General features: G+C 46.8%; 1 protein-coding gene across 3 annotated transcripts; it reads right to left on the minus strand.

Annotated features, from left to right (window-relative positions):
- Positions 1 to 1,406: 1,406 nt before the first annotated feature.
- Cpne9 (copine family member 9) lies at positions 1,407 to 24,587 on the minus strand. 3 transcript variants are annotated; one of them, XM_058572969.1, is made up of 20 exons: positions 24,265 to 24,587; positions 23,671 to 23,711; positions 23,486 to 23,532; positions 23,299 to 23,402; positions 22,847 to 22,883; positions 22,331 to 22,407; positions 16,151 to 16,214; positions 15,938 to 16,041; positions 15,686 to 15,790; positions 14,260 to 14,301; positions 13,868 to 13,943; positions 13,707 to 13,760; positions 13,002 to 13,063; positions 12,118 to 12,164; positions 11,521 to 11,702; positions 11,122 to 11,249; positions 5,549 to 5,651; positions 4,810 to 4,867; positions 4,083 to 4,156; positions 1,720 to 2,113 (listed from the first exon to the last, which is right to left on the minus strand). In XM_058572969.1, the coding sequence occupies exons 1-20, from the start codon at positions 24,570 to 24,572 to the stop codon at positions 1,928 to 1,930; spliced, it is 1,899 nt and encodes a 632-aa protein (XP_058428952.1). In that variant the 5' UTR covers positions 24,573 to 24,587; the 3' UTR covers positions 1,720 to 1,927. The 3 variants fall into 3 exon arrangements, with proteins under 3 accessions (XP_058428954.1, XP_058428953.1, XP_058428952.1); XM_058572971.1 differs by lacking the exons at positions 16,151 to 16,214; positions 23,299 to 23,402; positions 23,486 to 23,532; positions 23,671 to 23,711; positions 24,265 to 24,587 and having other exon boundaries at positions 1,407 to 2,113; positions 22,847 to 22,862; XM_058572970.1 differs by lacking the exons at positions 16,151 to 16,214; positions 22,847 to 22,883; positions 23,299 to 23,402; ... (1 more) ...; positions 23,671 to 23,711; positions 24,265 to 24,587 and having other exon boundaries at positions 1,407 to 2,113; positions 22,331 to 22,418.
- Positions 24,588 to 26,356: the final 1,769 nt, after the last annotated feature.

A 26,356-nucleotide genomic window follows, 5' to 3' on the forward strand; every position in this document is an offset into this window, starting at 1 on the left:
CTTGCCAAGTTGCTGAGGCTGGCCTCAACCTTGCAATCCTCCTGCTAATCCTCCTTCAGACTTACTGTGATTACAGGCATGGGCCACCTAGCACAGCTTGCGTATATTTTCACTTTTAAGGTTTTCCATAAAACATCACAGTAAAATTGAAATTTCAGAAAGATGTTGGCTAGCTAAGATTTTGGGGTCTGAACTCCTGATGAATTACTGTACAGAAGTGACTTATGGGGCTGGGGTTGTGGCCCAGTGATAGAGCGCTTGCCTAGCATTTATGAGGTACTGACTGGGTTTGATTCTCAGCACTGCATGCAATTAAATAAATAAAAGGTCCATCAACAACTAAAAAAAATTTAAAAAAAGAAGTGACTTATCCTCAGTGCCAGTTTCCTCATGTATAAAATGGGGATAATATTTAGCACCTCTTTCTCTCTCAGGGTTATCCCAAGAATTAAAAGAGGTGATGCTGGGCCTGGGGTTGTGGCTCAGTGATAGAGCACTTGCCTAGTATGTGTGGGGCACTGGGTTCAATCCTCAGCACCACACAAAAATAAATAAATAAAGATATTGTGTTCATCTACAACAAAAAAAAATTTTTAAGAAAGAGGTGATGCTTATTAATTACCTAGCATAGTATCCAATATGCAGTGAATGTGCAAAGAAAATATTAGCTATTATATTAGTTCAAAAATTTCAGAATATGGGGCTGGGGTACTGGCTCAGTGGTAGAGTGCTTACCTAGCATGTGTGAGGAACTGGGTTCGGTTCTCAGCACTGCATATAAATAAATGAATAAAATAAAGGTCCACTGACATCTAATTTTTTTTTTTTTAATTTCAGAATAGTGGGCTGGGGTTGTGGCTCAGAGATAGAGTGCTTGCCTAGCATGCATGAGGCACTGGATTCCATCCTCAGCACCACATAAAAATAAAAAATAAAGACATATAACTAAACCAACTACAACTAAAAAATAAAATATAAAAATAAATAAATAAATTTCAGAATAGTGGTGCATGCCTATAATCTAGTGACTTGGGGGGCTGAGTCTGGAAGACAACGTTAAAGCCAGCCTCAGCAATTTAGGGAGGCCTTAGGCAACTTTAGCAAGATTCTGTCTCAAAAAAAAAATTTTTTTTCAAAATAAATGGATCAAAGTAGAGTGATACAGAATCATCTTAAATCCAACCACTTTGGAGGTCAGAAACCTCCAAAAGATATGCGCCTTTCTCTGCTTATTTCTTTTCTCTTTTTTGAGCAGTAGAGGGGATTGAACCCAGGATCTTGCATCTTACACATGCTTAGGCAAGTATTTTACCACTTGTTTGCTTCTTCTTCTTTTTTTTCTTTTTTTTTTTTTTTTTTGGTACTGGAGATTGAACCCCGGGGCACTTAACCACTGAGCCATATCCCCAGCCTTTTTTATTTTTTAAAAAAAGTCTTCCTAAGTTGCTCAGGGCCTTGCTAAGTTGCTGAGGCTGGTTGTGAACTCACAATCTTCCTCCTCAGCCTGCAGAGCTGCTGGGATTATAGGCATGTACCACTTGACCCAGCATTTGCTTATTTCATAAAGTGTTGAAAAATCCAAGTGATTGGAAGAATGTGTGTTAGTATGGGGATTAACCCAGCTGAAGATGTCCTTGATCCCTCCCTCTTGGGGGTGACCCCAGATCTGGAGTCCTCTAGTCTTGCTCTCCAAGACCCATGAGACTGAAGTAGAGTAAAGATCATATTTATTACTGGCAGAAGTCAGGCAGGTGGTGATAGTGCCAGGCCCTTCTTCAGTTGAAGGGGTGAAGGGCTCTTCCACCAGCGCTGATTCACTTAGTTGGCAGTCCCAAGGAAGTCCAGGGCTCCAAGGCTCCAGGTGCCTCTGGCTTTCCGCAGTAGGTGACAGGCAAGCAGACTGCTAGACATTGGATATGTGGACTCCTCAGGGCTGTTCTGGAGCTGGGGTCGGGCTGGAGTTAGCAGGGGGTGGGGGTCGAGGCTGGATGTCCCTGGTACGCATATAGGACAGCAGCTGCTCCGGGATCTCAGCCAGTACATCCTTGGCCAGTCTGGCCATACTCAGTACCTGGTTGCCCGATCGGTCAACATAGTCTCGGAATGGGACAAACTGGGATAGGCACAGACAGGAAGGTGTGGGCCATGACCAGGGAAGAGGTAGTAAGGAGGTGTCATCTCTAATCTCCAGCATCTTTTTCCCCTGATCTTGGACAGATGTCTACATTCATTTTCTCCTCATCCTCTTTTTGTTTTATTTTGTTTTGTTTTCTGTACTGAGGGTTAAACCCAGAGACTTGTACATGCCAGACACATGCTATACCGCTGCGCTGCGTCCCCAGCCCTCCACCACTTTCCTTCACCTTCTATTTGTTCTCAATCCATTCCAGTCTTGCTTCCCACAGTCCACTGAAACTGCTCTTGCTAATATCACTGGAGCCCCATGTTGCCAAATCAGTCCAGGCAGAAACAATTTTCAGGCCATGTCTTGCCATACATTTCTTTGCCTTTCTGTTACATTTGGATATCATCCTCCTGGACACATCCCACTCCCGAGGAGGCCCAGAGAAGGGAGTTGGAGCAAGAGGGAAGCAGATATCTCAAACTCAGTGTGTTCCTAACTGAATTCTAGCTGTTTCTGCCAAATAAAGGCTAATAAAGGGAGGGAGAAGTGAAAAAGAAGAAAAAAACTATTCCCTGATGAGTCAATCCAAGATGTTTTTTTTTTAGAAACATAGACCCACCCCGTCTAATTTTAAAATTACTTTAAAAATTTTTTTTTTTTTTGAGACGGGGTCTCACCAAGTTGCCTAGGCTGGCCTCAAACTTGTGAGCCTCCTGCCTCAACCTGCCTTGTAGCTGGGGGTAGCTGGGATTATAGGTGTGGGCCACAGCACTCAGTCACAGCCTCTTTTTAAAGGTCCAGAGACAAATATTTAGTTGCCCACACCACCTCTCTATTCAGTTGTCACAGATACCTCAAACTCAAGTGTGTTCCCAACTGAATTCTAGCTCTTTCTGCCAAATCTCCTCCTCCAGCTTTCCCGTTCCCAGTCAATGAGACCATTACTCAGTTGTTGGTGAGGAGAAGACTGAGAGTCGTCTTTGAAGTTACCCTCACTCTTTGTCACTATCTAATCAAATCATCAAATCTGGTGACATTTTCTTAGATATTTTTTGAACCTGCTACTTCTCTCCATCCCCACTGCTTCCGCCCTCATTCAGATCTTTACCATCTCTGCCACTTCCAAGGCTTTCTCACTAATCAGTCTACCTGCCTTCTCTAACCCTGCCATAGTCCACCCTCCACCAGCAACCAGAGGAATCCTTTTAAAGTGCAGATAAGACTATCTCACTCCCTTATGTGAAATCCTTCAAAAGCTTTAGAACAAAGCCCCAGATCTTCACTGTAAAGGCCAAGGCCCCTTCTTATCACTTAGTGTGATCCTGCCACCCTGCTCTGAACCCCCAGGCCTAAGGACATGCTGCTTCCCTGTCTGTAAGCTTATACCTTCCTTGAGGACTCAGCTCAAGTGTCATTTCCTCACAGAAGCCTTCCCCAACTACTGTCAGATCCCCTGCTATTGGCTGTCACATGGCATTTGCTATTTTCTGAGCACTTATCACAATCTCATCAGATATTTAGCTATGTAGTTATTACCAGCTGCCTCCACTAGAGGGCAGGTACCTTGGGGATCTCCTGCACCAGGGATCCACCAAGGTGACAGCAACCTTCCAGCTTCTGGAAAGAATGTGTTCAGAGGAGCTGTGTTACATGCCAGTAATCCCAGCAACTCAGGAAGCTGCGGCAGGATCAAGGCCAGCCTCAGCCTCAGCAATTTACTGAGACACTCAGCAACTTAGGAAGATCTTGTCTCAAAAAAAAAAAAAAAAAAAAAAAAGGCTGGGGATGTACTCCAGGGGTATTATGCCCCTGGGTTCAATCCCCAGTTCCAAAAAAAAAAAAAAAAGTTCAATGAATGAGAAAGGAAGGTGATTAAGAAAGCGGTAACTTCCTAAACTTCCTGCTTAGCCTTTCCTTCCCACTGTGCCTGTCAGCTCTACCATCTCTCCATGGTTACCTGGACAATGTCCCGCTCTGCATAGCGTCCCCTGGAGGACACACGCACATCATCGCCATCCAACTCTTCCATTGCTGCAGAAACAATACTGTAAGCTGATTGGCCTCTTCAACCCCACCCCTTCAAAATCATCATGCGAAAGTCCTACAAATATTAGACGCTATTTGGAGTTGTTATTTTTAAAATTTTTTTCTTTTTTTTTCAGTTATTGATAGACCTTTTATCCATTTATATGTGGTGCAAAGAATCGAACTCAGTGCCTCATGCATGCGAGGTAAGCGCTCCACCACTGAACTACAATCTCAGCCCTAGAGTTATTATTATTATTATTAAAAAAATTTTTTAAGTTGCCAATGGACCTTTATTTTTTATTTATTTGTTTATATATGGTTCTGAGAATCAAATCCAGTGCCTCACACATGCTAGGCAGGCACTCTACCATTGAGCTACAACCCCAGCCCTATTACTACTACTACTACTCCTGCTACCACTACTACAGCTATTACTGTGCCTTCCCACACATCCAATCCTCCCCAGAGCAGCAGGGGAAAAATATTGGTATTGGCATCTCCAAACTCAGTTATGAAGAGAAAATGAAGTTGAGCAGGTTTGTGACTCAACCAAGGTCTCACCAGGTCATTCACCCTGTCTTGTGAATCAGGTCAGTGCCTAGACCCATCCCATCACCCCAGTTCTTAGTCCCACTAATGGACAACCCCCGTCTTACCCTCAAACATGGCTGGTCCCACACCCACAATAATGATAGACATGGGCAGCGAGGAGGCCTGTAGGGAGAGAGGGGAATTGTTGGAGTGAGCAGCCATAATAAGGGAGGTGACTGTTGGGAGATAATTCTCCCCATACATCTTATGAGTAGAGGCTCTGATTCTCTTTGTTCCAGACTATTTTTTTTTAATTTTTTTTAAATATTTATTTTTTAGTTTTCGGCAGACACATCTTTGTTTGTATGTGGTGCTGAGGATCGAACCCGGGCCGCACTCATGCCAGACGAGCGCACTACCGCTTGAGCCACATCCCCAGCCCTGTTCCAGACTATTTTTGAAGGATGTGTATATGTCAAGTGGCCCTGAAAGATACACTGTCTCTTCTATCCAGTATAATTTGAAAAAGGTCTCCCACTGGAACACAGGGCAGCATGCCTCCTGCCCATTATAAAAGATTCATGTTCCCTAAATTCTAATAATGCAACCTGCAGTGATTCCAAGTATCATCTGGCCATCTTCACATCATCCTACTGGAACTGGGACTTAGAGAATCAGCATGAAGGCTGTTACTCCAGCTACTGCTTTTGCTGGGAATAACAAAGTTTCATGGATGCTGTATCTTCTGCCAGCATCCATGAAACTGACAGGTATAACTTGTTTTATTACAAGGAGGATAGAAATCTCAACTCCATCACAGTGTTGGCAGTGACCCCTCCCTGCCAAGCCTTCCTCCAGACTCACGCTGACGATGGCCTCTTTGGTCTGTGTCATGTCAGAGATGACCCCATCAGTGATGATGAGCAGAACATAGTACTGGGAACCATCAGAGATCTTGGCTGCAGCCCTGCATGAGAGACCAAGATCAGAATTCAGCTGAAAGTCAGAGAGGCCAAGGGGACACTCCAGCCCCATAGTTTCCACAGCCAAAGTGTGAACAGTGGGCAAGAATAGGGGCTTTTGAAGCCTGTGTTCTTTTCCCTGACCTGGCTGCCTGCCCCTGACTGACACTTCCCCATTAATATTTACTAAGCACTTACTATGGCAGGAAATATAGAAACATAAGAAGGGAAAGAGCAAATCCTCCTGTCAGCCCACTGGAGAGAACAGACAGACATTGATCCAGAGACTACACAAAGAGGTGTAAAATCACCATTGTGACTGGGCTCAGTGGCACATGCTTATAATCCTAGCAACTCAGGAGGCTGTGGCAGGAGGATCACAGGCTTAAGCCTCAGTAACTTAGCAAGGTCCTGAGGAACTTAGCAAGACCTGGTCTCAAAATAAAAAAAATAAAAGGAGGTGGGGATGTAGCTCAATGGTAAAGCACCTCTGGGTTCAATCCCTAGTACCAAAAAAATAAAATAAAAATCACCACTGTGATGAGCGCTTTGATGATGGGGATGCTGCTCAGACAGTACATAGCAGGGGATCCTGACAGGGTCCAGGAGGCCAGCAAAGGCTTCTTTAAGGCAGTGATGTTTAAAGATGGAGGTGAGGACTGGGGTGGATCCCTTGCCTAGCACTTGTGAGGCACTGGGTTCTATCCTCAGCACCACATAAAAAATAAATAAATAAAGATACTGTGTCCATATACAACCAAACAAAATATTTTAAAAAATAGATGGAGGTGAGGCTAAGTGAAGGGTGGGACCATTCCAGGCAGAAAGAGCACAGCATGGACCAGCAGCTCTGTGGTGGGACTGCAGGAAGTTCACCCTGTCTGAAGGACAGGAAATTAGGGTGACAGAGTAGACTGTGTGGCTGTGGGGACCTAGGGGTCAGACCACATATCACACCAGGCTTCATCAACCTCTGGGAAGATTTATTTTTTTCTTTTTTGGAGAACTGAGGATGGAACCCAGGGTCTCATGCATGCTAGGTAAGCTCTCCGCCATTGAGCGAAACCTCCTGCCCTATTTTAATTAATTTTTTTAAACATTGAGACAAGGTCTTGCTAAGTTGGAAAAGATGACATTAAACTTAAAGTTTTCCTGTCTCAGTTTCTTGAGCAGCTAGGATTATAGTCCTGAGCCATGACATGTGGATCTCTGGGAAGATTTTGATATTCATATAAGACCAGGAGTGAAGGCTGAAAGCTTCTCTTTCGCTCTCTCTCCTCCTCCCCTGCTGACTCCATCCATTCCCTATAGTCTGACAGCTGTTTGGAATGCTCCTTTTCCTTCTCTCACACATCATCTTTGAATTCAGGAGTTTTCCATCTGAAGAGGATTTCAGAAAGCATGAGTCCAGTCCCCTTATTTTACATATAAGAAAAAAAGGAGGGGCTGGGGATGTGGCTCAAGTGGTATCGCGCTCGCCTAGCATGCAAGAGGCACTGGGTTCGATTCTCAGCACCACATAAAAATAAATAAAGATATTGTGTCCATCTAAAACTAAAAAATAAATATAAAAGAAAAAAAGGAGACTGAGATTGAGGGAAAGCACACCCTGGCCTCTCGACTTCCTGTCTTGGATTAGAAAGGATAGATCTGTGCCATTTAGATCAATGAAGTTATCTGGATGCAGTGGCCCACACCTGTAACCCCAATGATTGGGGTGGCTGAGGCAGGAGGATTGCAGGTTCCAGGCCAGTCTCAACCACTTAGGGAGATCCTGTCTCAAAATACAAAATTAAAAGGACTGAGGATGTAGCTCAGTGGTAAAGTGTCCCCTGGGTTCAGTCCCTAGTACCCAAAATAAGGAATTAACTAATTGCAAATTAATTCATTAATGAAATTAAATAGGATTCATAACTCAGTTTCTTGGTCACCCTAGCCATTCAAGTGTTCAATATCCATATGTGACTGGTGACTACCATATAAGATAGCATGGCTATAGACCGTTTTCATCACAGCTAAAGTTCTTTTGGGCCTCATCTCAAGAAGTCAGGACAGGCATGACAAGCAGAGTGCAGAATTACATAGCTCCAGCTCAGTTTGTCCAAGTCCCCAGGTGGACACTTGCACCACTGAGATGAACTGAAGTTAGGGCTTGGAGGATGTGTCAGGTGACCTAGGACTTCAAAAATGAATAGGGTGATGGCAGGGAGGGAAAAGTGTTCCAGAAAGAAAGGATGTCAAGTGCAAAGACACAGCATATTCTAGGAGTACATGAAGAACCACAGAGGAGTGATGAAGCTGGCACCTAGGACAAGGGTCCTCTCATGAAGGGATCTGTTTGTTTTTGTGGCCTGGAGATAAAACCCAGGGCCTATAATCCCAGTGACTTGGGAGATTGAGGCAGAAGGATCTCAAGTTCAGGCCAAACTTAGCAATTCTCTATTTCAAAATCAAATTTTAAGAGGGCTGTGGGTGCTGGAGTTGTAGCTCAGTGGTAGAGTGCTTACCAAGCATGTATGAGGCAATGGGTTCCATCTTCAGCACCACATGAAAGTAAATAAATAAAATAAAGGTATTGTGTCCATCTACAACTAAACAAAATATATTAAAAAAATAGAGTGCTCCTGGATTAAATTCCCAGTACATAAAAAGGGTGTCCACCTTGCAGACTGGCAGTAAAGATTAATTTATTATTTTTCTATGGTACTGGAGGTTAAATCCAGGAGCGCTCTACCACTTTGCTATATTCTCAGCCCTTATTGTTTTAAATTTTAAAAATTTTGAGGCAGGGTCTTGCTAAATTGCTGAAGCTGGCCTTGAACTTGCCATTTTCCTGCCTCAGCCTCAGCCTCCCAAGCCACTGGGATTACAAACATGTGCTTCCATGCTGGCTCTTATTTCTCATTTTAGATTTATTTATTTATTTTTGAACTAGGGATAGAACCCAGGACCTCATCCATGCTAGGCAGGCATTCTACCACTGAGCTATATCCCCAGCCCTTATTCCTATTTTTATTTTATTTTATTTACTATTACTATTTTTTGGTGGCGGGAATTGAACCTAGGGGCACTATACCACTGAGCCACATCCCCAGCCCTTTTCATTTTATATTTTGAGACAGGGTCTTACTAAGTTGTTTAGGTCCTTGCCAAGTTACTGAGGCTACCCTTGAATTTGTGATCCTCCTGCCTCAGTCTCCCAAATCACTGGGATTACAAATTTGAGCCACTGCTTCCACCTTTATTCCTATTTTTAAAATGAGAAAACTATATTCAGCAATATTAAGTAGCATCCCCAATGGGTGATGAAGCTGAAGTCCAAGCCTATTCTTGACCAACTGAACTAGAGCCCGACCTCTGGATGCCATCACTCTCCATTTCTGGCTTACTCCCTGGAGGGTGGGAGATCCACTCTACAGTCAGATCAGCGCTCCCTGATGTGCCCCTGTGCTTCTCAACTGGCATTCCTTCCACCAGGACTACCTGCTCCTCTTCTCTCGTAATGTTCGGCTCTCCCTCTAGACTCAGCTGAGCAGTCCCCTCTGTTCCTCCTCCTGTTCCTCTCTCCTCTAGGGTACAGCCACAGCCACCAAGATTGACTGCCTGCTCCTCTAAGAGGGTTCCCGAACCCCAGAGGGCACCAAGGAGCTCCTCCATCCTGCTTGGTTTGGTGGATAAAGCTAGATAACTAGAAGTGAACTTAAAACACCTTTAAAAGAAATTACAGCTAACATGCAATGTGAGAAGAACAGCAAATTTGCATGCATTTTTAAAATTAAACACAGAGACTTCAAAGAGATTCTCAGCCTGGCTGCTTTGGGTTGTGGCCCCAGATTTTCCCAGGGGGATATAGTCTCTTGCCTTTGCTGACAGGTGACTTGCTAGAAAAGTCTGGGAAGCTCTGGCCTACAGAAGGTAATGATTTATTTATATTTCTATCTCCTGCAACAAGGCAGGGACTCCCAAGGGCAGGGACTAGGTCTGATTCATCTATGAATCTCCAGTGCCTCAGCAGAGAGCTGAGCACCCTGCAGGTGGCCTCTGCATAGTAATAATGATAATAATAGCAACAGCAACAGCTGACATTTACAGTACTTATGATGTGACAGGTACTGTTCAAGGTGTTTGACATGTATGTGTTAATCAGTCCTCAAGTAGCCCTGCCATGAAGATATTATTATTCTCATTTTGAGGAGATAGGCACAGAGAGATTAGGTATTGAACCCACAGGTGCTCTATCACTGAGCCACATCTCCAGCCCTTTTTATTTTATTTTGAGACAGGATCTTGCTAAATTGCTGAGCCTAGCCTTAAACTTGCAATCCTCTTGAGTCACTGGGATTACAGGCATGTGCCATTGCACTTGTCTGCTCTGTATATTTTTATCCTGAAAACTTGGAGAGTTTTAAATGTACCATTAACTAAGCACTTACTATGGGCTAGACCACCTCTTACATGGTTATCTAATTATTTTTTAAAAAGTTGTTTTTGTAATTGTAGATGGACAGAATTTGGTTATTTTTATGTGGTGCTAAGGACTGAACCCAGGGCCTCACACATACTAGGTAAGCACTCTGCCACCCAGCTACAGCCCCAACCTTAATGATTTTGTTGTTGTTGTTATTACCTAACCTCTCAATAACCTATACTGCTTAGCATGGTGGTGCACGCCTATAATCACAGCTACTCGGGAGGCTGAAGCAGGAGGATTACAAGTTCAAGGCCAGCTTTGGCAACTACATAGCAAGACTGTGTCTCAAAATAAAAAATAAAAAGGAGGCTGAGGCAGGAGGATCGTGAGTTCAAAGCCAGCCCCAGCAAAAGTGAGGCCCTAAGCAACTCAGTGAGACCCTGTCTCTAAATAAAATACAAAATAGGGCTGGGGATGTGGCTCAGTGGTCGAGTGCCCCTGGGTTCAATCCCTGATACTGCCCCCACCAAAAAAAAGAAAAGAAAAGAAAAAAAGGGCTCAGTGGTATAGTGCCCCTTGGTTCATTCCCTAATATCAAAAAGAAAGAAGCCACTACTGAGATCCATTATAACACCACTTCATAGAAATGAAATGGGAGCTGAAGAAAAAAAGTGGGGTGGGGTGGAGAAAGGGAGGAAGGAAGGAAGAAAGAAAGGGAGGTACTTAAAAAGGCTAAGCTGCTTATGCTCCTGTGGTTAGTGAGAGGTGGAGCAAGGATCTCACACCAGTGCGTCCACCAGGGTAGGCAGAGTCTCCTTCCTTACGTAAAGTCAAGACCGACTCAAGGTCGGGGTCCTCATTCCCACAGACAAAGTTGGAGTAAGTTTATTGACACCTTCTCTATCCCACAATAAGTTATTAAGTAACCTTATTGTCCCAAGGCCTGTCCCTACACTGAAACTTTCTCCTAATCTGTAAAACCCAGTTCACCTTAGAGTGAACTTGGGGAGGCAGTCCCCCGTCTGGGCCCCATCGCTGACCCTAGCCCCCGCCAGTTCCCTTACCTGGCCACCTGATTGATGACAGGAGCAAAGTAGGTGGGCCCATAGAGCTGCACAGTGCGCAGGCTCTGGAAATAGCTCTCCAGCACGCCCTCGATGCCCGCACAGTTGGGGTCCTCATCATTGTTATTCTGCCAAAGAAGATGTCCTGCCAAACTGAGCCCAACCAGGGTACACCCAGGAGTGCTCTGATCCCAGCTTACCCCTTCCTTTTGCCACCAGTTCCTTTCATGCACCCCTCCAAACCCAGCCCTGCCCTCCCTCCCTGCTCTGCCACCCTCTCACAGCTCCCTGCTCCTCTGAAGTCCCTCACCCTTCAAAGAAATGTACATAGAAGAAATTTGTCAACTTGTGTGGGCCAGACACCAGGGCATGCGGTGTAGTCTGTGACCCATACCATACCAGGGGGAACTGGTGAGAGATCCGTCCCTCTGGGGGCAGCTTGGCCCCAAAGCCATAGGCTGGGAAGAGCTTGTCACTGTCATAGTCCTGGATGATCTCTCCCACTGCCTTGAGGGCCATGGCATAGGCGCTGAGCTGGTAGGGACTCATGTAGTGCAGGGAGGTAGGCTGCAGGGGATTCCCTGTAGGGACACAGGAGCCCCAGCCTCATGGTCACCTGGATCATTCACCTGTTCACCTGCTTATCCTTGTATGTATCCATCCATCTATCCATTTATCCACCCTCTACCCCGTACTCCCTCATTATTATTATTAGATATCAGAGATTTAACCCACTGAGCCACATCCCCAGCCCTTTTTATTTTTTTATTTCAAGACAGGGTCTTGCTGAGTTGTTTAGGACCTTGCTAAATTGTTGAGGCTAGTCTTGAACTTGTAATCCTCCTGCCTCGGCCTCTAGAATCCACTGGAATTACAGGCCTGCACCACCTTGCCCAACTGAGTGGGTAAATTCCTATCCTCAGGTTGGAAGCGAGCCCAATCCCTCAGGACTCCCCTAAAATCCTCCCATCCCTCTTTCCCCCATCCATGCCTCACCATTGGAAGCCGTGAAGTCAATAGCCACCGTGAAGTTGAGCTGGGTCCTGTTGCGGAAGTTCAGGGATAGAGTAGTGAGGGACTAACAGCTATGACACTAGCAATTCTGAGACGTTATTATACATACACCTCACCTGTGGCTCGTGTTCAATGCAGATACTGACCAGGCAGTCTGGGTGGAGGTGACAAACTCCCTAGGCATGCTATTAGTGCAACTATGGACCCCACTTTGGGTAGAAGAATTGAATGCTTTTCTTCCTTTCCCATCGTACCTCATATTATTTTATCCAGCCACTTATCACTTATCTAGCCCCTTGTCATTTATCTGTGACAAGTGTAGTACATGTAATCTAATTTAACCCTTACTATAGCCCCAAAGTAGTGATTAAACTTTCCATTTTACATAGGAGGAGAGAGAGGTTCAGAGAAGCAAAGTACATTTCCAGGTCTGCCTAGTTCCTCTGAGTGGAGCAAAATGTCCCCTGTAGTCTATGTAGTTTTTCCCTCTCTTGAACCTCTGCTTCTTCTCTAGCCATCATTCCCTGCTCCCCATTCCCCCTCCAGGTGCTGGGGATTAAAACCAGAGCCTTGTGCATGCCAAACACATGCTCCATCCTGAATCCCTAGCCATAACTTTTATAGAAAGGCATTTGGTTACTGGGGCCACCAGTGGTGAGCCTTAATCTGGCAGCCATCCATAGGGGGCGTGGGAAATAAGGACAAAAGACAACCCTATGAAGAGAAGTCAGAGGGACCACACTTTGCACTTTACTTAACAGTCAAGTTAGCATGCTGAGTAGTTTACAGTCACATTGGGCCCTGACCATTTAAAGATAGGAAAACCCACTACGGGGCTTTCAGCCTACAGCTGGTCTATGACTCACCCTCCCTTGATGTAATCGACAAAAGTGAATTCAGAGTCCACAGAGAAGGAGAGCAGCGTCACCTGTGGGATAGAAGACGCGGCTCTGCCACTCTGGAAAGGGCAGTTGGGGCAGCAGAAGGGAGAGAAGCTTCATAAAGCTTTGGAGAGAGGTTCCTGCTGGGAGGCACATGATTCTACTCCTGCCCCCACCCTGTCCCCCATCTTCCCCCACTTTTTTTTTGGTACTGAGGACTGAACACTGAGTATATTTCTAGTCCATTTCATTTTTATTTTGAGACAGAGTTTCACTAAGTTGCAAGGTTCCCACTCAGTTGCCCAGGCTGGCTTTGAACTTGGGATCCTCCTGCCTCAGTCTCCCTGGTTGCTGGGAATACAGGTGTGCCCTACCACATCCAGCTTATCTCCCACCCCCTTCTGTAAGAAAAAAAAGGGAAAGCTGTCAGAAATATGTTTGGATTTCCAAAAATATATTGAATTTGGAAACTTAATTTAAGGTGTTTTTTTAATTTACTTTGCAAAAGTATAAAAATTGAAAAAATTTTCCTGGATGAGAGAAAAAAACAAACTTAAGTGGAGCCACCTTGTACCCACCATTACTATATCCAAGTGATCTGTTCCCACTGCCTCCCCCTGCTCCTAACGTTTGTCACTGGGACAGAGACAGAAGGACCCGAGGGGGGCTGAAACTCTAGGGAGCACTCACTGTTCCCGAGTTGACATATTTCTTCTTCTTACATTTTTTCCGAGGGTTGAGTACCTAGGTGGAGGAAAGTAAGAGTGACAGTGGAAATGGGCATGGAGGGAGCTCTAGGCCGAGCACACCGGGGCAGAGGCCCAGGTCACCCTGCACAGCCTGATTCTCACCTCATATACCGTGAACTGGTTCTGGGCCTTGCTCAGCTCCCGGTAGCTCGTGGTGAACTCACCAATGAAATCATGGCTGTAAAGAGGCCAGAGGTGGGTCAGCAGCCACTGCGCTGGTCTGAAGCCAGGCCTGAACTCTGCCAGTTATTCCCCCTATTCTAAGTTCCTACTTGGACAGCAAGGCTGTAGGGGTAGGGCCAGGCGGGGAAGAAAAAGGAGGAGACAGCACCAGAGAGACAACTGAGGGGTCAGCTGTACCAAGACCCTGGCATCTATTCATCACCCTTCCTGGCTCCCAAGGCTGCTTTGGGGTTCCTGGCAAATGTACCACATATAATTAGGGAACTGCTCTGATTAAGTACAGGAGCAAGGGACACATGGAGCTGTCCTACCTTCCATCTCGGTCCCAATCATACACATCAATCTTCACTGTTCTGAAATGCATAAGGTAAACACAGGCAGGATGTATAGGTTAAATCCCAGAGACAAACCTGGTCACTTAACCATACACTAGTCACCTCAACCCAGCCGTGTTCATTTTTCTCTTTTTTTAATATTAATTTTTTTAGTTTTAGGTTGACACAATATTTTTATTTTATATTTATGTGGTGCCGAGGATCGAACCCAGTGCCTCATGCACACTAGGCAAGCGCTCTACCACTGAGCCACAATCCCAGCCCCAATGTGTTCATTTTTCAATCTTCTGCCCATCTTTCCCTCCTGAGTCCACGTGGACACCAAACCACCACTAATTATATCATGACTACTTGTGCTACGAGAACCACTGTTAGTATTCTTTCCCCATTGATGGGTCTTGCTGTATTCCAGGTTCTCAGCACTTTCACAGATTGTCTTATTTAATTGAACAACCATTCTGCATAAAATAATTATTCACACTTTTGGATAAGGAAATGGAGATATGAAAAAAAGAGTCGCTTAGCTAAGACCTCATGGTAGTGACTGAACTGATATTTAAACACAGACATCCTCCTTCCAAAGACTTAGTTCTTAATTGCCTTGCTTAAGTCATCACATGTCTGTCAATGTATCAGTCCATCCAATCATCTAGCCACCCACCTAGCCATTCATTTGCCTGTCTTTTTGACAATCCAATTGCCTCTTACTCCATCTCTTTATCCACCTAAGTATACAGCCATCCATTGACTCCCTGTTACACAAAACACCCACCTGTCTGTCCATTCACCCACCCAACCAAACACCCAACCACGTAACATCTGTCCGTTTGATTATCCATTCATTTGCATAACCATCCAACTATGTATCTCTATCTGTGTGCCCATCCACCCTTCCACCTTCCCATCTACCCACTTATCTTCACATTACCCATTCATTAGTTTGGTAAGCCTACTACTTTACACCCACCACTGACTAACTCATCCATTAATCTACCCATTCATCCATTTACCATTCATTCATCTGTCCAACCCTCAATCCACCTGTCACTCCATTTATCCTTTTCTATTACACGTGTTTTTTCACTCATCCATCTGTCACTAATAATCCACAGATTCTCATATGCCCATCTATCACCCATCTATCAGCTCATCCATTTGATCACCCATCCATTATCTGTCCATCCACAAGTCTACCCATCAGTCCCATTGTCCATTCACCCATTCATTCACCTTCCCATCCACCATTCACCAGGTGATCTACCTATCTGACCATCCATTCATGTATCTGCTCATGCATCATTTCTTCATGTGCTCTTTCATTCACCCATTCCAATGCCCTGGGGCCCAGGAACCTCACTGTTATATCCTGGTCCCTTTGGTCCCCACTCATGTTGAAGCAGACCTGTCATAGTCTCCGTTGCACAGGGCCCGCACGGGGATGCTGAAGGGCTGCCACACAGGATTCAGCGTGTTCTTCACAACCTCCGTCTTGTGGCAGATGGTGAACCTGGAGGAAAGCAGGAGTACTAGATCCTGCCCTAGGGGTAACACTGAGTCCAGAGATGGGCCCAGCACTTTCAGAGATTCCTGAGAGTCCCACTTGTCAAGCATGTGCCCCACACCTTGCCTAAGACCTGTGAGAGCTGTGACTCACGTGCCATCTTCATTGCTCCTGTAGAACACAAGAAAGGGGTCTGATTTCCCAAAGAAGTCCTTCTTGTCCAGCTTGTTTGCACACAACTGCATGGTGGCAATGTCCTAGGGATGGATAAAGTTGGGCTGTTGAGACCCAGCCTTCAGACAGTCCGCTCAAGAGACTAACGGTAGAGAAGGGAGCTCCTGCATCTAGCATGTGGCCCCTACTGACCCGACAATTGCTAAGCTCCTCTGCAGTCAGCAGTATGGTCCCACACTTCTTGCCCGGTACACCCCTGGAAGCAGAAAAAGCCTCTTAGTGAGAGGACTGAGGGTAGATGACAAAGACTTGGGCAGCCATTCGAGGGTTAAATGGGCCAGGGGACTCCATCTGCCATTTACTGACAGTCCCCTAAATGTGTCTCCTCCTGTCCTGGATGATCTTGTGGGAGAAGACCTGACTTTGACTCAGGAAGGATCTAGCTTAACCAAGGGGGACAACTCATAAGAATAGTGTACAAAAGACATGGAAGTTAGAGTAAGTGGACTCAGGGTGGATTTTGTGACTTTCAAGCTGTGTGACCCTTGACGAGTTACTTCCCATTTCTGGTCCTTAATTTTCTCCTCTATGAAATGAGAATCACGACCACCTGTAATAGGCTATGACGATATATGAGTAAGCAAATGGAAGGAAAAGCAATTTGTAAACATTATAGACAGGAAGTGGTTGTGTTCTTTCAAGCAGAACCTGGAACCTATTGTGTCCCAGGTGCTCTGGGACAGCTCTGCTAGATTCTGCCCTCAGCTTTCAGCAGGACGTGGAATGTCATAGTAGAGGATGACCAGTTCTTAGTATAACAATTCTGAATGAGGAAGAGGACTTTCTATCTAGAACCAGGGATAAAAGTTTGGTTTATTAGGTCAAAGTGGCTTTGTTTTCTGAAGACAATGAAGAGTGAGATTTAAAAAGATGAGGGGAAACCGGATATAGTGATGTATGCCTATAATCCCAGCAATTTGGGAGGCTGAGGCAGGAGGATCACGAATTTGAGGCTAGCCTGGGCAATTTAGCAAGACGCTTTTTTTTTTTTTTTTTGGTACTGGGGATTGAACTCAGGGACACTCAACCACTGAGCCATATCCCCAACCCTTTTTTGTATTTTATTTAAAGACCACCTGTAATAGGCTATGAAGATATATGAGTATCTGGATCCTTAATTTTCTCCTCTATGAAATGAGAATCACAGCAGCTTGGGAGGCTGAGACAGGAAAATCACGAATTTAAAGCCTGCCTCAGCAAAATCGAGGCTCTAAGGTTTCAGTTGCTTAGAGTCTCGCTTTTGCTGGCTTTAAATTCATGATTTTCCTGTCTCAGCCTCACAAGCTGCTGGGATTACAGATGTGCACCACCATGCCCAGCAAGACCTTGTCTTAATATGAAAAATAAAAAGGGATAGGGACATAGCTCAGTGGTAAAACACCCCTGGATTCAATTCCCAGTACGAAAAAAGGGGGGTCACTGGGACCAGGTGCAGTAGCACCTGTAATCCCAGCAACATAGAAGGCCTCTGAGGCAGGAGAACTGCAAATTCAAGGCCAGCCTGGGCAATGTGGGGAGACATTCTGTAATTTAGCAAGCCCTGTATCAAAATAAAAAGGGTTGGAGTTATAGCTCAGTGGCAAAGTACTCCTGGGTTCAATACCCAGTACCTATCCCTCCAAAAACACATACACACACAAAGACAAGGGAAGCCTTGTCCTCTTCTGACCCCAGGAGGGACATTTCCATATGTTTACAGGGTACATACAGAAATGCATATTCCTCACTTGTCTTGGTTTCCCAAGCAGAAAGGGATCTTGTTGATATGGGCCAGTGATCCCTGACACCCAAAGTGTGGAGAAAGAAAGCTGGGTCAGGAGGTTCAAGCCCTATCTCTAACTTGCTTGTAAGATTTTCCCCATCTTTCAGATGAGAGTGTCAAGCGGTTTCTTTGACTTCATCGGCTTCTGGTTCTTCCCTCACCTTGATATACTTATTTGGCAGAATCCAGCTGACTGCCTAACCCACACTGCACCCGTGTAACTGAACATGGCCAGAGGAAAACACACCATCATGCTAGTTTTTTTTTTAATTGAACCCAAGGCATAGCACATGCTAGGCAAGTATTTTACCACTGAGCTACACCCCCTATCCCAAATGTGTGTGTTTAATACTTACTTTGTTTGTTTTGGACTAGGAATTGAACCCAGGGGCACTTTACCACTAAGCTACATGCCTAGCCCTTTTTATTTTGAGACATGGTCTCACTAAGTTGCAGAGAGCCTTGCTAAATTGCTGAGGCTGTCCTCAAGCTTGCAATCCTCCTGCCTTGGCCTCCCAAGTCTCTGGAATTACACAGTCCCTGGCCCCAGCCCAAGTTGGTCTCATTTTTAAATGTAAGATCATGCACCACAAGAAGACCCTTAAGGGCTGGGGGTTTAGCTTAGTGGCAGAGCACTTGCTGAGCTTGTACCAGGCCCTAGGTCCTATTCCCAAGCCCCCCCCCCACACACACACACAAAAAAAAAAAAAAACCCACAAAGAAGAAGGTTCTTAATGCTGCCTGATAGTCATACTACATGTCCCCAAGCCTTCTATGTGGATGGAAGTTTCTCTCTTTTTTCCTCAAACCTCTGTAGCCTCCTCTACCATCCTCACTCTTAGCTGGTGACCTTGTTTCCTACTCACTGACAAAACTGAAGCAACCAGAAGAGAAAGTCCACCCACCACCACACCTCCCCTGCCACCAGTGTCTTCACCCACACAACTGTGCCTTCCCACGGTTGCTATAAATGCACGGTGCTTATGCCTCTTTATCCCCCTGCCGTATACTTTATCCCATACCATCTTGTCTGCACAGGGACATCGCTCCAGCAAGTCTGCCCTCTTTTTATTTTATTTTATTTCGAGACAGGGTCTTGCTAAGTTACTGAGGCTGGCCTTGAGGTTGGGATCCTCCTGCCTCAGCCTCCTGAGTTGCTGGGATTACAGGCTGTGCCATTGTGCCCGGCTCTCCTTTCTTTTATTGCATCGACTTTTCAGTATCTGTTGGTTCATTCCCATCAACATAAAGTGTGATTTTTCTCATGTTAAAAAATGTCAAACCTATTCTAGACCTCACTTCCTGCTCCAGCCACCTCTTCTTTTCTCTCTTTTCAGAAAGAAAAGAAAAAGGCCTTCACTCCTAGTTCCTTCTTCCATTCTCTTCTAAACCTTTCTAATTTCCACCTCCCCTTCAAAACTAGCTTGTCAGGCTGGCATGGTTTCTCACACCATCCTGTAATACCAGTTATTCCAGAGGCTGAAGAAGGAGGATGGCAAGTTTGAGGCCAGCCTGGGAACTCAGCAAGACCCTGTCTCAAAATAAAAAAATAAAAAAGGCTTAGAATGTAGCTCAGTGGTAGAGTGCCCAGGGTTCAATCCCTGGTACTAAAACAAAACCAACCAACACCCCCCCACAAAAAAAAAAATCCCAAAATGTTCACCAGTGTCACCCGTGATCTCCATATTGCTAAATACAGCAGCCAATTCCCAATCCTCATTTTATTGACTGGTAGCAGCATTTGGCAGGGTTGGTCACTCTCCCCTCCTTTTTTTTTTTCTTCCTTGTGCAATATTGAACCCAGAGCCTCAAGCATGCTAAGTGCGTGCTCTGCCCTTGAGCAATTATACCCCCATCACCCTTCTTAAAAAAAAAAAATTACAACTCAAAAAAAAAAAAAAATTAAAGGGGCTGTGGCTGTGGCTCAGTGATAGCACACGTGCTTGGCATGTGTGAGGCACTGGGTTTGATTCTCAGCACCACATATAAATAAATGAAATAAAAGTCTATAAACAATTTTTAAAAATTACCAGTTTCATTGCAACATGGCTATTTTTGTGAGGGCGGGAAGTATGATATTTTTTTTAAAAAAAATTTATACTTGTAGATGGACAGAATGCCTTTATTTTATTTGTTTACTTTTATATGGTGCTGCTGATCAAACACAGTGCCTCACGCATGCTAGGCAAGCACTTTGCTGATGAGCTATATAGCCCCAGCCCAGGGAAGTATGATCTTAAAACAATATTCCATTTAAGGCTGTTTATACAGAAATTACTCTCATAACTGATTATCCAAAATATCTTTAGAGCTGCAAGACTCACATGGTAAACCTCAAACTTTTACACTCATTCAGTAGTGTATGCTCAGAGGAAAACAAAAAGGCATTAATAACAGCTATTTCTTGGGCTGGGGTTGTAGCTCAGTGGCAGAGTGCTTGCCTAACATCTGCGGAGGCACAGGGTTCAGTCCTTAACAACACATAAAAATAAATAAAAATAAAGGTATTGTGTCCTTCTACAACTACCGATATTTAAAAAACAAATAACAGCTATTTCTTTTAAGAAGATATTCAGGTAACAGGTACCAAGTCTTATGGCCTTAAAAGAACATCTAAGACTCACGTGACATATTTGACACCTCTCCTCCATTTCTAATAGAACTTATGAAATTTAACATGGCAGACTAAATTCCTGATTGAATCCCTCCCCCCAGCTGGTTCCTCCCCTTGCAACCATCTCAACTGGTGGCATAACCCATCTTTCCTGGTGTTCAGGTTAAAGGCCTTGGTCTCATCCTAATTCCTCTTTTCCTCTCATATCCATATTCAATCCGTCAGGAATCTGTTGGCTCCATCTTCAAATCACACCCAGAACCTGACCACCTGTCTCTTCCTCCACTGCTACCACCCTGGATTACTATGACAGCCTTCTGATTGGCTCCCTACTTTGACTTCTGTCCACCCCAAGTTCCTTCTTAACCTGGCAGTGGGGTCACCCTTTGAAAGCATGGTCAGAGCATGTTCCACTGCTCAGAATCCTCCAGTAACCTCCTCTCACAGTACAAGTCCCTGCAGTGGCTGGCAGGCCCATCAGTGACTCTCCAACCCCAGCTCCTCCTGCCACCTCCTTCCTCAGCTCTAGCTACTCTTTTCCCTGCCCTTCTTTGGTGTTTTTGGTACTGGAGATTGAACCCAAGGGCAATTTACTACTAGCCACCTTCCAAGCCCTTTTTATGTTTATTTATTTTATCTTTTAAATAATTTAACCTTTATTTATTTGCTTTTATATGGTGCTGAGGATCAAACCCAGTGCCTCATCCATGCTAGGCAAGTGCTCTATCACTGCGCTATAGCCCCAGTGGGTTGTATTTTTTATTTTGAGACAGGGTCTTGCTAAATGGTGATGTGGCTGAGGCTGGTCTTGAACTTGCAGTCCTCCTACTCCCGGACTGCTGGGATTACAGGGGTGCACCACCTCAGCCGGGTTCCCGCTGTTCTTTGAATTCTAGGCTTTTCTCTGCTGACTCCCTCACCTCCACCAAGTTGTGGCTCCAAAGTTACTAGTCTGTGAGGCCTTCTTGACCACCCTACTGAATACTGCACCTCCCATCTACCCCACATTGCCATTCCCCCTTACTCCACTCTACTCTGCCTCCCCTCATATGTAATTTACTTACTCATGTCTATTTTGTACTGTTTCCTATGCCTTACCCCCAACTAGAGCATAATGTTCCTGTTTTTTGTTCATCATTGCAACTCTGGCCCCTTGAACAGTGGCTGACAGAGTACGTGCCCAGTAGAACTGGTGGAATGGGGGATCCCTGGAGCCTGGAATAGTGTGGTATTCAAAACAGGCTAATAACATCATGAATGTAATGGAGATGCTGAGGATTTTATTTAGTCAGAGGAAACTTCCCAGTGCAGAGAGACTTGGAAGTGAATCTTAAAACTTGAATCAAGACCTGGGCATGGAGATGCTCGCCTGTAATCCTCCTAGCTCAGAAGGCTGAGACAGGAGGATCACAAGTTCAAAGCCAGCATCAGCAACTTAGCAAAGGCCCTAAGCACTGAGACCCTGTCAGTAAGTGAAATATAAAAAATGCTGGGGATGTGGCACAGTGGTTAAGCACCCTGGATTCAATCCCCCAGTACCAAAAACAAACAAACAAAAAAACATTAAAAAAAAAAGTTGAGGGGCTGGGATTGTGGCTCAGGGGTAGAGTGCTCGCCTAGCACGGGCGGGGCCTGTGTTCGATCCTCAGCACCACATAAAAATAAAGGTATTGTGTTGTGTCCATCTACACCCAAATATATATATATAAAGTTGAATCAGGTTTAGAAAAAGAGTGACAGTGACAGAGGATGTCAGGCTTGAGACTGATGCAGGCACAGCTCTAGAGATGAGGCTTTCTCAGGGGCCTGATAGGAGCTGGTGAAAGCTCCCGTTAGGGGCAATCCCAGTCTCCACTGATTATCAATTAGCAGTGTCCTGGGGAGGGAAATTTGATGGTGCCCGGTCCTCCCCTGCATCCCTTCCCATTCAGCTCACGTGAGGGGTCGCTCTACGCGGCTGCCCTGGCCTCCGATCACTTCTCCTAGAGCCAGGAACGCTTGTCCCAGGAAATCCTGTGCCAAGACACCAGAGTCAGCAAGAAGGGGAAGGGGCCCAGCCCAGTCCTGGGGATGCAGCTGCACTTGACCAGGGTAGTTCTGAGGCGGTGAAGGCCACCGCCCTGCGTGTGCTTCAATGGACCGTGGAGGGAAGAGGTCTGCAGACCAGGTGTGCTTCTTGGTCAGTAACGGGTCCCAGCCCGTTCTCCACAATACCATCCCATCCCCTTGTCCTGCTCTCTCCAGCCTCACCTTCTGCAGGTCCCAGCGCGGCCGAGAAGGAAGAGAAGCAGTGAGTAAGGGGTGTGAGCAGGAAACCCAGGCAGGAGCAGGAGAGTGCAGGAAGAGTAGATTAGGGGCCTCAAGAGGGTAGGTAGGTCGAGGGGTAGGAGAAGTTGAATACATCTGAGTGCCTTTTTGCGCCCTGCCAGCCCACGAGGGGACGCTCGCTTACCGGTTTGGAGATGTTGGTTTTGGAATCGACGTTGTACCTGGGGGGAAAAGCGGAACTGGCGTGGGGTGGGCTGGGAGGGAGAGAGGCCAGAAAGGGATCTTGTTGGCTAATATTGGGTGGAGGGAGGGGAAGCCTGGGATCGAATTCAACTTGGATCTTGGTGGGGGGGGGGGGTGCGCTGCTGGGAGCGGAGTCATATGGTAGGGGGCCACCGCCGAGGTGGAGCTAAATTACTGGTTGGGATAGTGGGCAGGGCCGAGTTTGTAGAGTGAGTGAGACTGGATCAGGCCTGGGGGCGAGCTAAGATTAGAGTGGAGCAGTTCAAAGTGGGACCCAGCGCGGCCTGGGGGAGGAGCCAGGCCCGGAGGCGAGGCGGGGGAGGGACCAGCCAGAATTGCAGGCGGATCCAGGTCGGGAGGCGGGTCAAGCCAGAATTCTGGGCGGGGCCTCACACATCGAAGCGCAGATTTTGCTTTTCTTCAAAGAAATAGTCGAGGACGAATTTGCGCACGAAGTCTGGATTCAGTGTGTTGTCAATCACCTCGGTCCGTCCGAACTGGGCGGGGGTACAGAGGATCAGCGCGGGCTGCGCCGGGGGACAGGAGAGGCTCTGGGCTGAAAGGGGGCTGTTGGACTCACCTCCCGCCACTCCTGGCTGGCCCGAGTCTGGGTGTAAAGCACCACCACTGCGGGTGGGGGCGGAAGATGGAAGGACATCAGGTCGGCCCGCACCCCTCCCACCCCTCCCACCCCTCCGCTGCCCCCATCTGCCCCCTGGGTCACGCCCGGATCCCAAGTTTCCCCTCACGGTCCTGGAGCCTTACTGGGGTCGGACTTGGAGAAGGTGTCGAGGTCTAGCAGATTCCTACAGAAAAGCGACAGACAGACCGACACAGGGTGAATCATTCTGAAGCCCACCGCCTGGACACTGCCCCGAGTCGGGCATCCGGAGGAGGCATGGGGCTCCAGTCGCACCCACCACCTCCGTTACTACCCCTCAGTGTGTTGCGGGGATGGGGGTGGGGTGGGGGTCGTCAGCGCTGTCAGCACTCTGGACAGCACCAGAAACCTCTGCCCAGGAACCAAACCTCTGCGAACTAGACGCATACGTACCCACATTGTCTCCAGGAACCCAGAAAAGGGGATTCACCCCAAAACTTTGTCCTCCTGGGGCCCAGCTCCTATCGGATCCCAACGACCCACCCGTTGAGCCAGTCAGTAGACTGAGCCCTCTTGTGGGTTTGGGTTGCCCAAGGAGAGCCCTCCTCGATCCTGCTAGCGACTCCCATCTTCAGCCGTGATCCTATAGTCCCCTTGCCTTTCCCCCCAGAGTCTAGCCTCTATTTGCGCTGAGACCCGCAGCAGCTTGGGGCTGGGGCAGTGCCAGTGCCTAAGCCTCCCCAGCGCGGGCCGCTCACCGGCAGGACACGGTAATTTCAATCTTGGTGGCTGGGACGCTGCGCTCGGTGGCTCCTCCGAGAGACATGGCCGGTCTTGTGGCCGGAGCCGCGGGAGGCTGTAAGACCCCAGCCGCCGGGGCTAGGGGCGGCGGCGGCAGCGGCGAGGCCGGCCCATGTGCCGCCGCAGCGCCGGCGAAGGCGGCGACTGTACTCCTTCCAGCACTGCGTGCGCTCCCGCCGCTTGCTCCCTGACAGTGGCCGCCGGCAGCAGTGGCTCCAGATGGCAGCACAGCCCCGCCCGGCCCTGCGGGCGGCCCCCGCCCCATTGGAGCAGACGGGAGCTGGCCGGGAAAATTACCTAGACCCCACTTGCAATCTACACCTTAGGAGATTTGCCTCTCCAGGACGCTGAAACCCAAGCCCCCGGAACTGTCCGTGGTTCTGAACCATTTGGGGTAACTGGTGGGTGTTGGGGTCTTCGTCTCTTCCTGAGTTTCTCCCTCAACAAACTGTCCCTCTCCCTATTCCTGGCTTAACTAGGTCTCTGAATATGAAAAGTTACATTTTTCTTGTTAGCTGTGTGACCTTGGGCATGTTGCTCAACATCTCTATGGCATGGTCTCATTGATGGAAAGGTCATAATAGCAGTTACTTGGGGGACTGTAAAATTTTATCTAGATAACCCAAGGGAAGGATTTGGCACAGAGAAAGTGCTCAATAAATGTTCACTGGGGGGCTGGGTTGTAGCTCAGTGGTGGAGTGCTTGCCTGGCACATGTGAAGCACTGGGTTCGATTCTCAGCAGCACATAAAAATAAATAAAATAAAGGTTTAAATAAATAAATAAATGTGCACTGGTATTATTTGACATTTGAATACTCACACTGATGACCTCTTTCGTGTTAGGAGTCAGATCAGAGGGCTGGGGTGAAGTTCAGATGTGGCACGCTTGCCAAGCATGTGCCAGGCCATGGATTCCATCCCAGCACCACCAAAAAAAATAAAAATAAAAAGGAGAGAGATCAGGAAATGGTGACTTTTAAAAGACTGTACGAACCCTCTGCGCATGCCTTTGAATCCTCTTGATACTGTCATGATGCAGTCTACTCCAGCCCACATATAAAGGAGGGTAGTGGTCACTCAGGCCCTCCCTCTCTGGACATGTACACCAAGTGCTGCTTCCAGAACCGCAGAAGCCAGACCCTCCATCATGGGCAGCTCCTTGGGGCAGGGGCTGTACCAGGCCACGCTGCCTCAGACCTTCTGAAAGATGAAGACCTCCAACCCCAGCAACCCTACAGCTAAACCTCAGCAACACTGGAGTCTGTGCAGACAAACTGGCTCCCCAAGGACCCAGGGTCCACTCAAGCCTGTGAACCACTTCTCCCACTTCAGCTGGGGAGTGCAGGCTCAAGAGTTAGGGGCACAAGAAAGGAGTGAGTGCTCCTTTCTAGGTGGGCCTGGGGGACTCTCTCCCACTCCTGAGTCCATAAAAGGGGAAGCTGTAGGAGAAAGTCAGTGTCGAGGCTGCACCCAGCAAAGGTCACTGGTTTGTCTGCTCTGAAATGGGCACCTCACATGGCATCCATCATCCTGGCAGTTTTAGTCAGCTTTTTCATCCCTGTGACCAAAAGACCCAACAAGAACAATTAGAAAAGGAAGTTTATTTTGTACTCACAGTTTCAGAGAATTCAGTCCATGCCCAGGTTCCAACATTGTCTCACACATGAGCTTTTGGGAGACACCTCATATCCAAACCATAAAACTGGTGTCAAGTTGAGCCAATGTTTACATGACAATGCTCTGATAAGACCTGGAGACTAGGCTGAAATGTCTCCATTGATCTTCTACTAGGAAAGGAGAGCCACCAGGGAGTGGCACCTGAAGAGCCTAAGCTTACTCAGGCCAATTGCTTTTACTCCTAGATGCTGGAGGAGTTGATACCAGGAGTCAGAGGCACCAACATCTGTAAAGAAGTCATGTTCATGCTGCACAAGAGAGGAGTCTGTCCATCCACACATTTGACTTCAAGTAGCCATGGAGGGCATCCTTGTTGGGACTACCAAAAAGCACAAGATTCTCTCCAAAGAGCAGGTGGTCACTGTTCATGA

The sequence above is a fragment of the Marmota monax genome, unplaced genomic scaffold (genome assembly GCF_021218885.2).
Source record: "Marmota monax isolate L192 unplaced genomic scaffold, Marmota_monax_Labrador192_F-V1.1 WCK01_AAM20220418_F8-fsc00028, whole genome shotgun sequence".
Taxonomy (NCBI): domain Eukaryota; kingdom Metazoa; phylum Chordata; class Mammalia; order Rodentia; family Sciuridae; genus Marmota; species Marmota monax.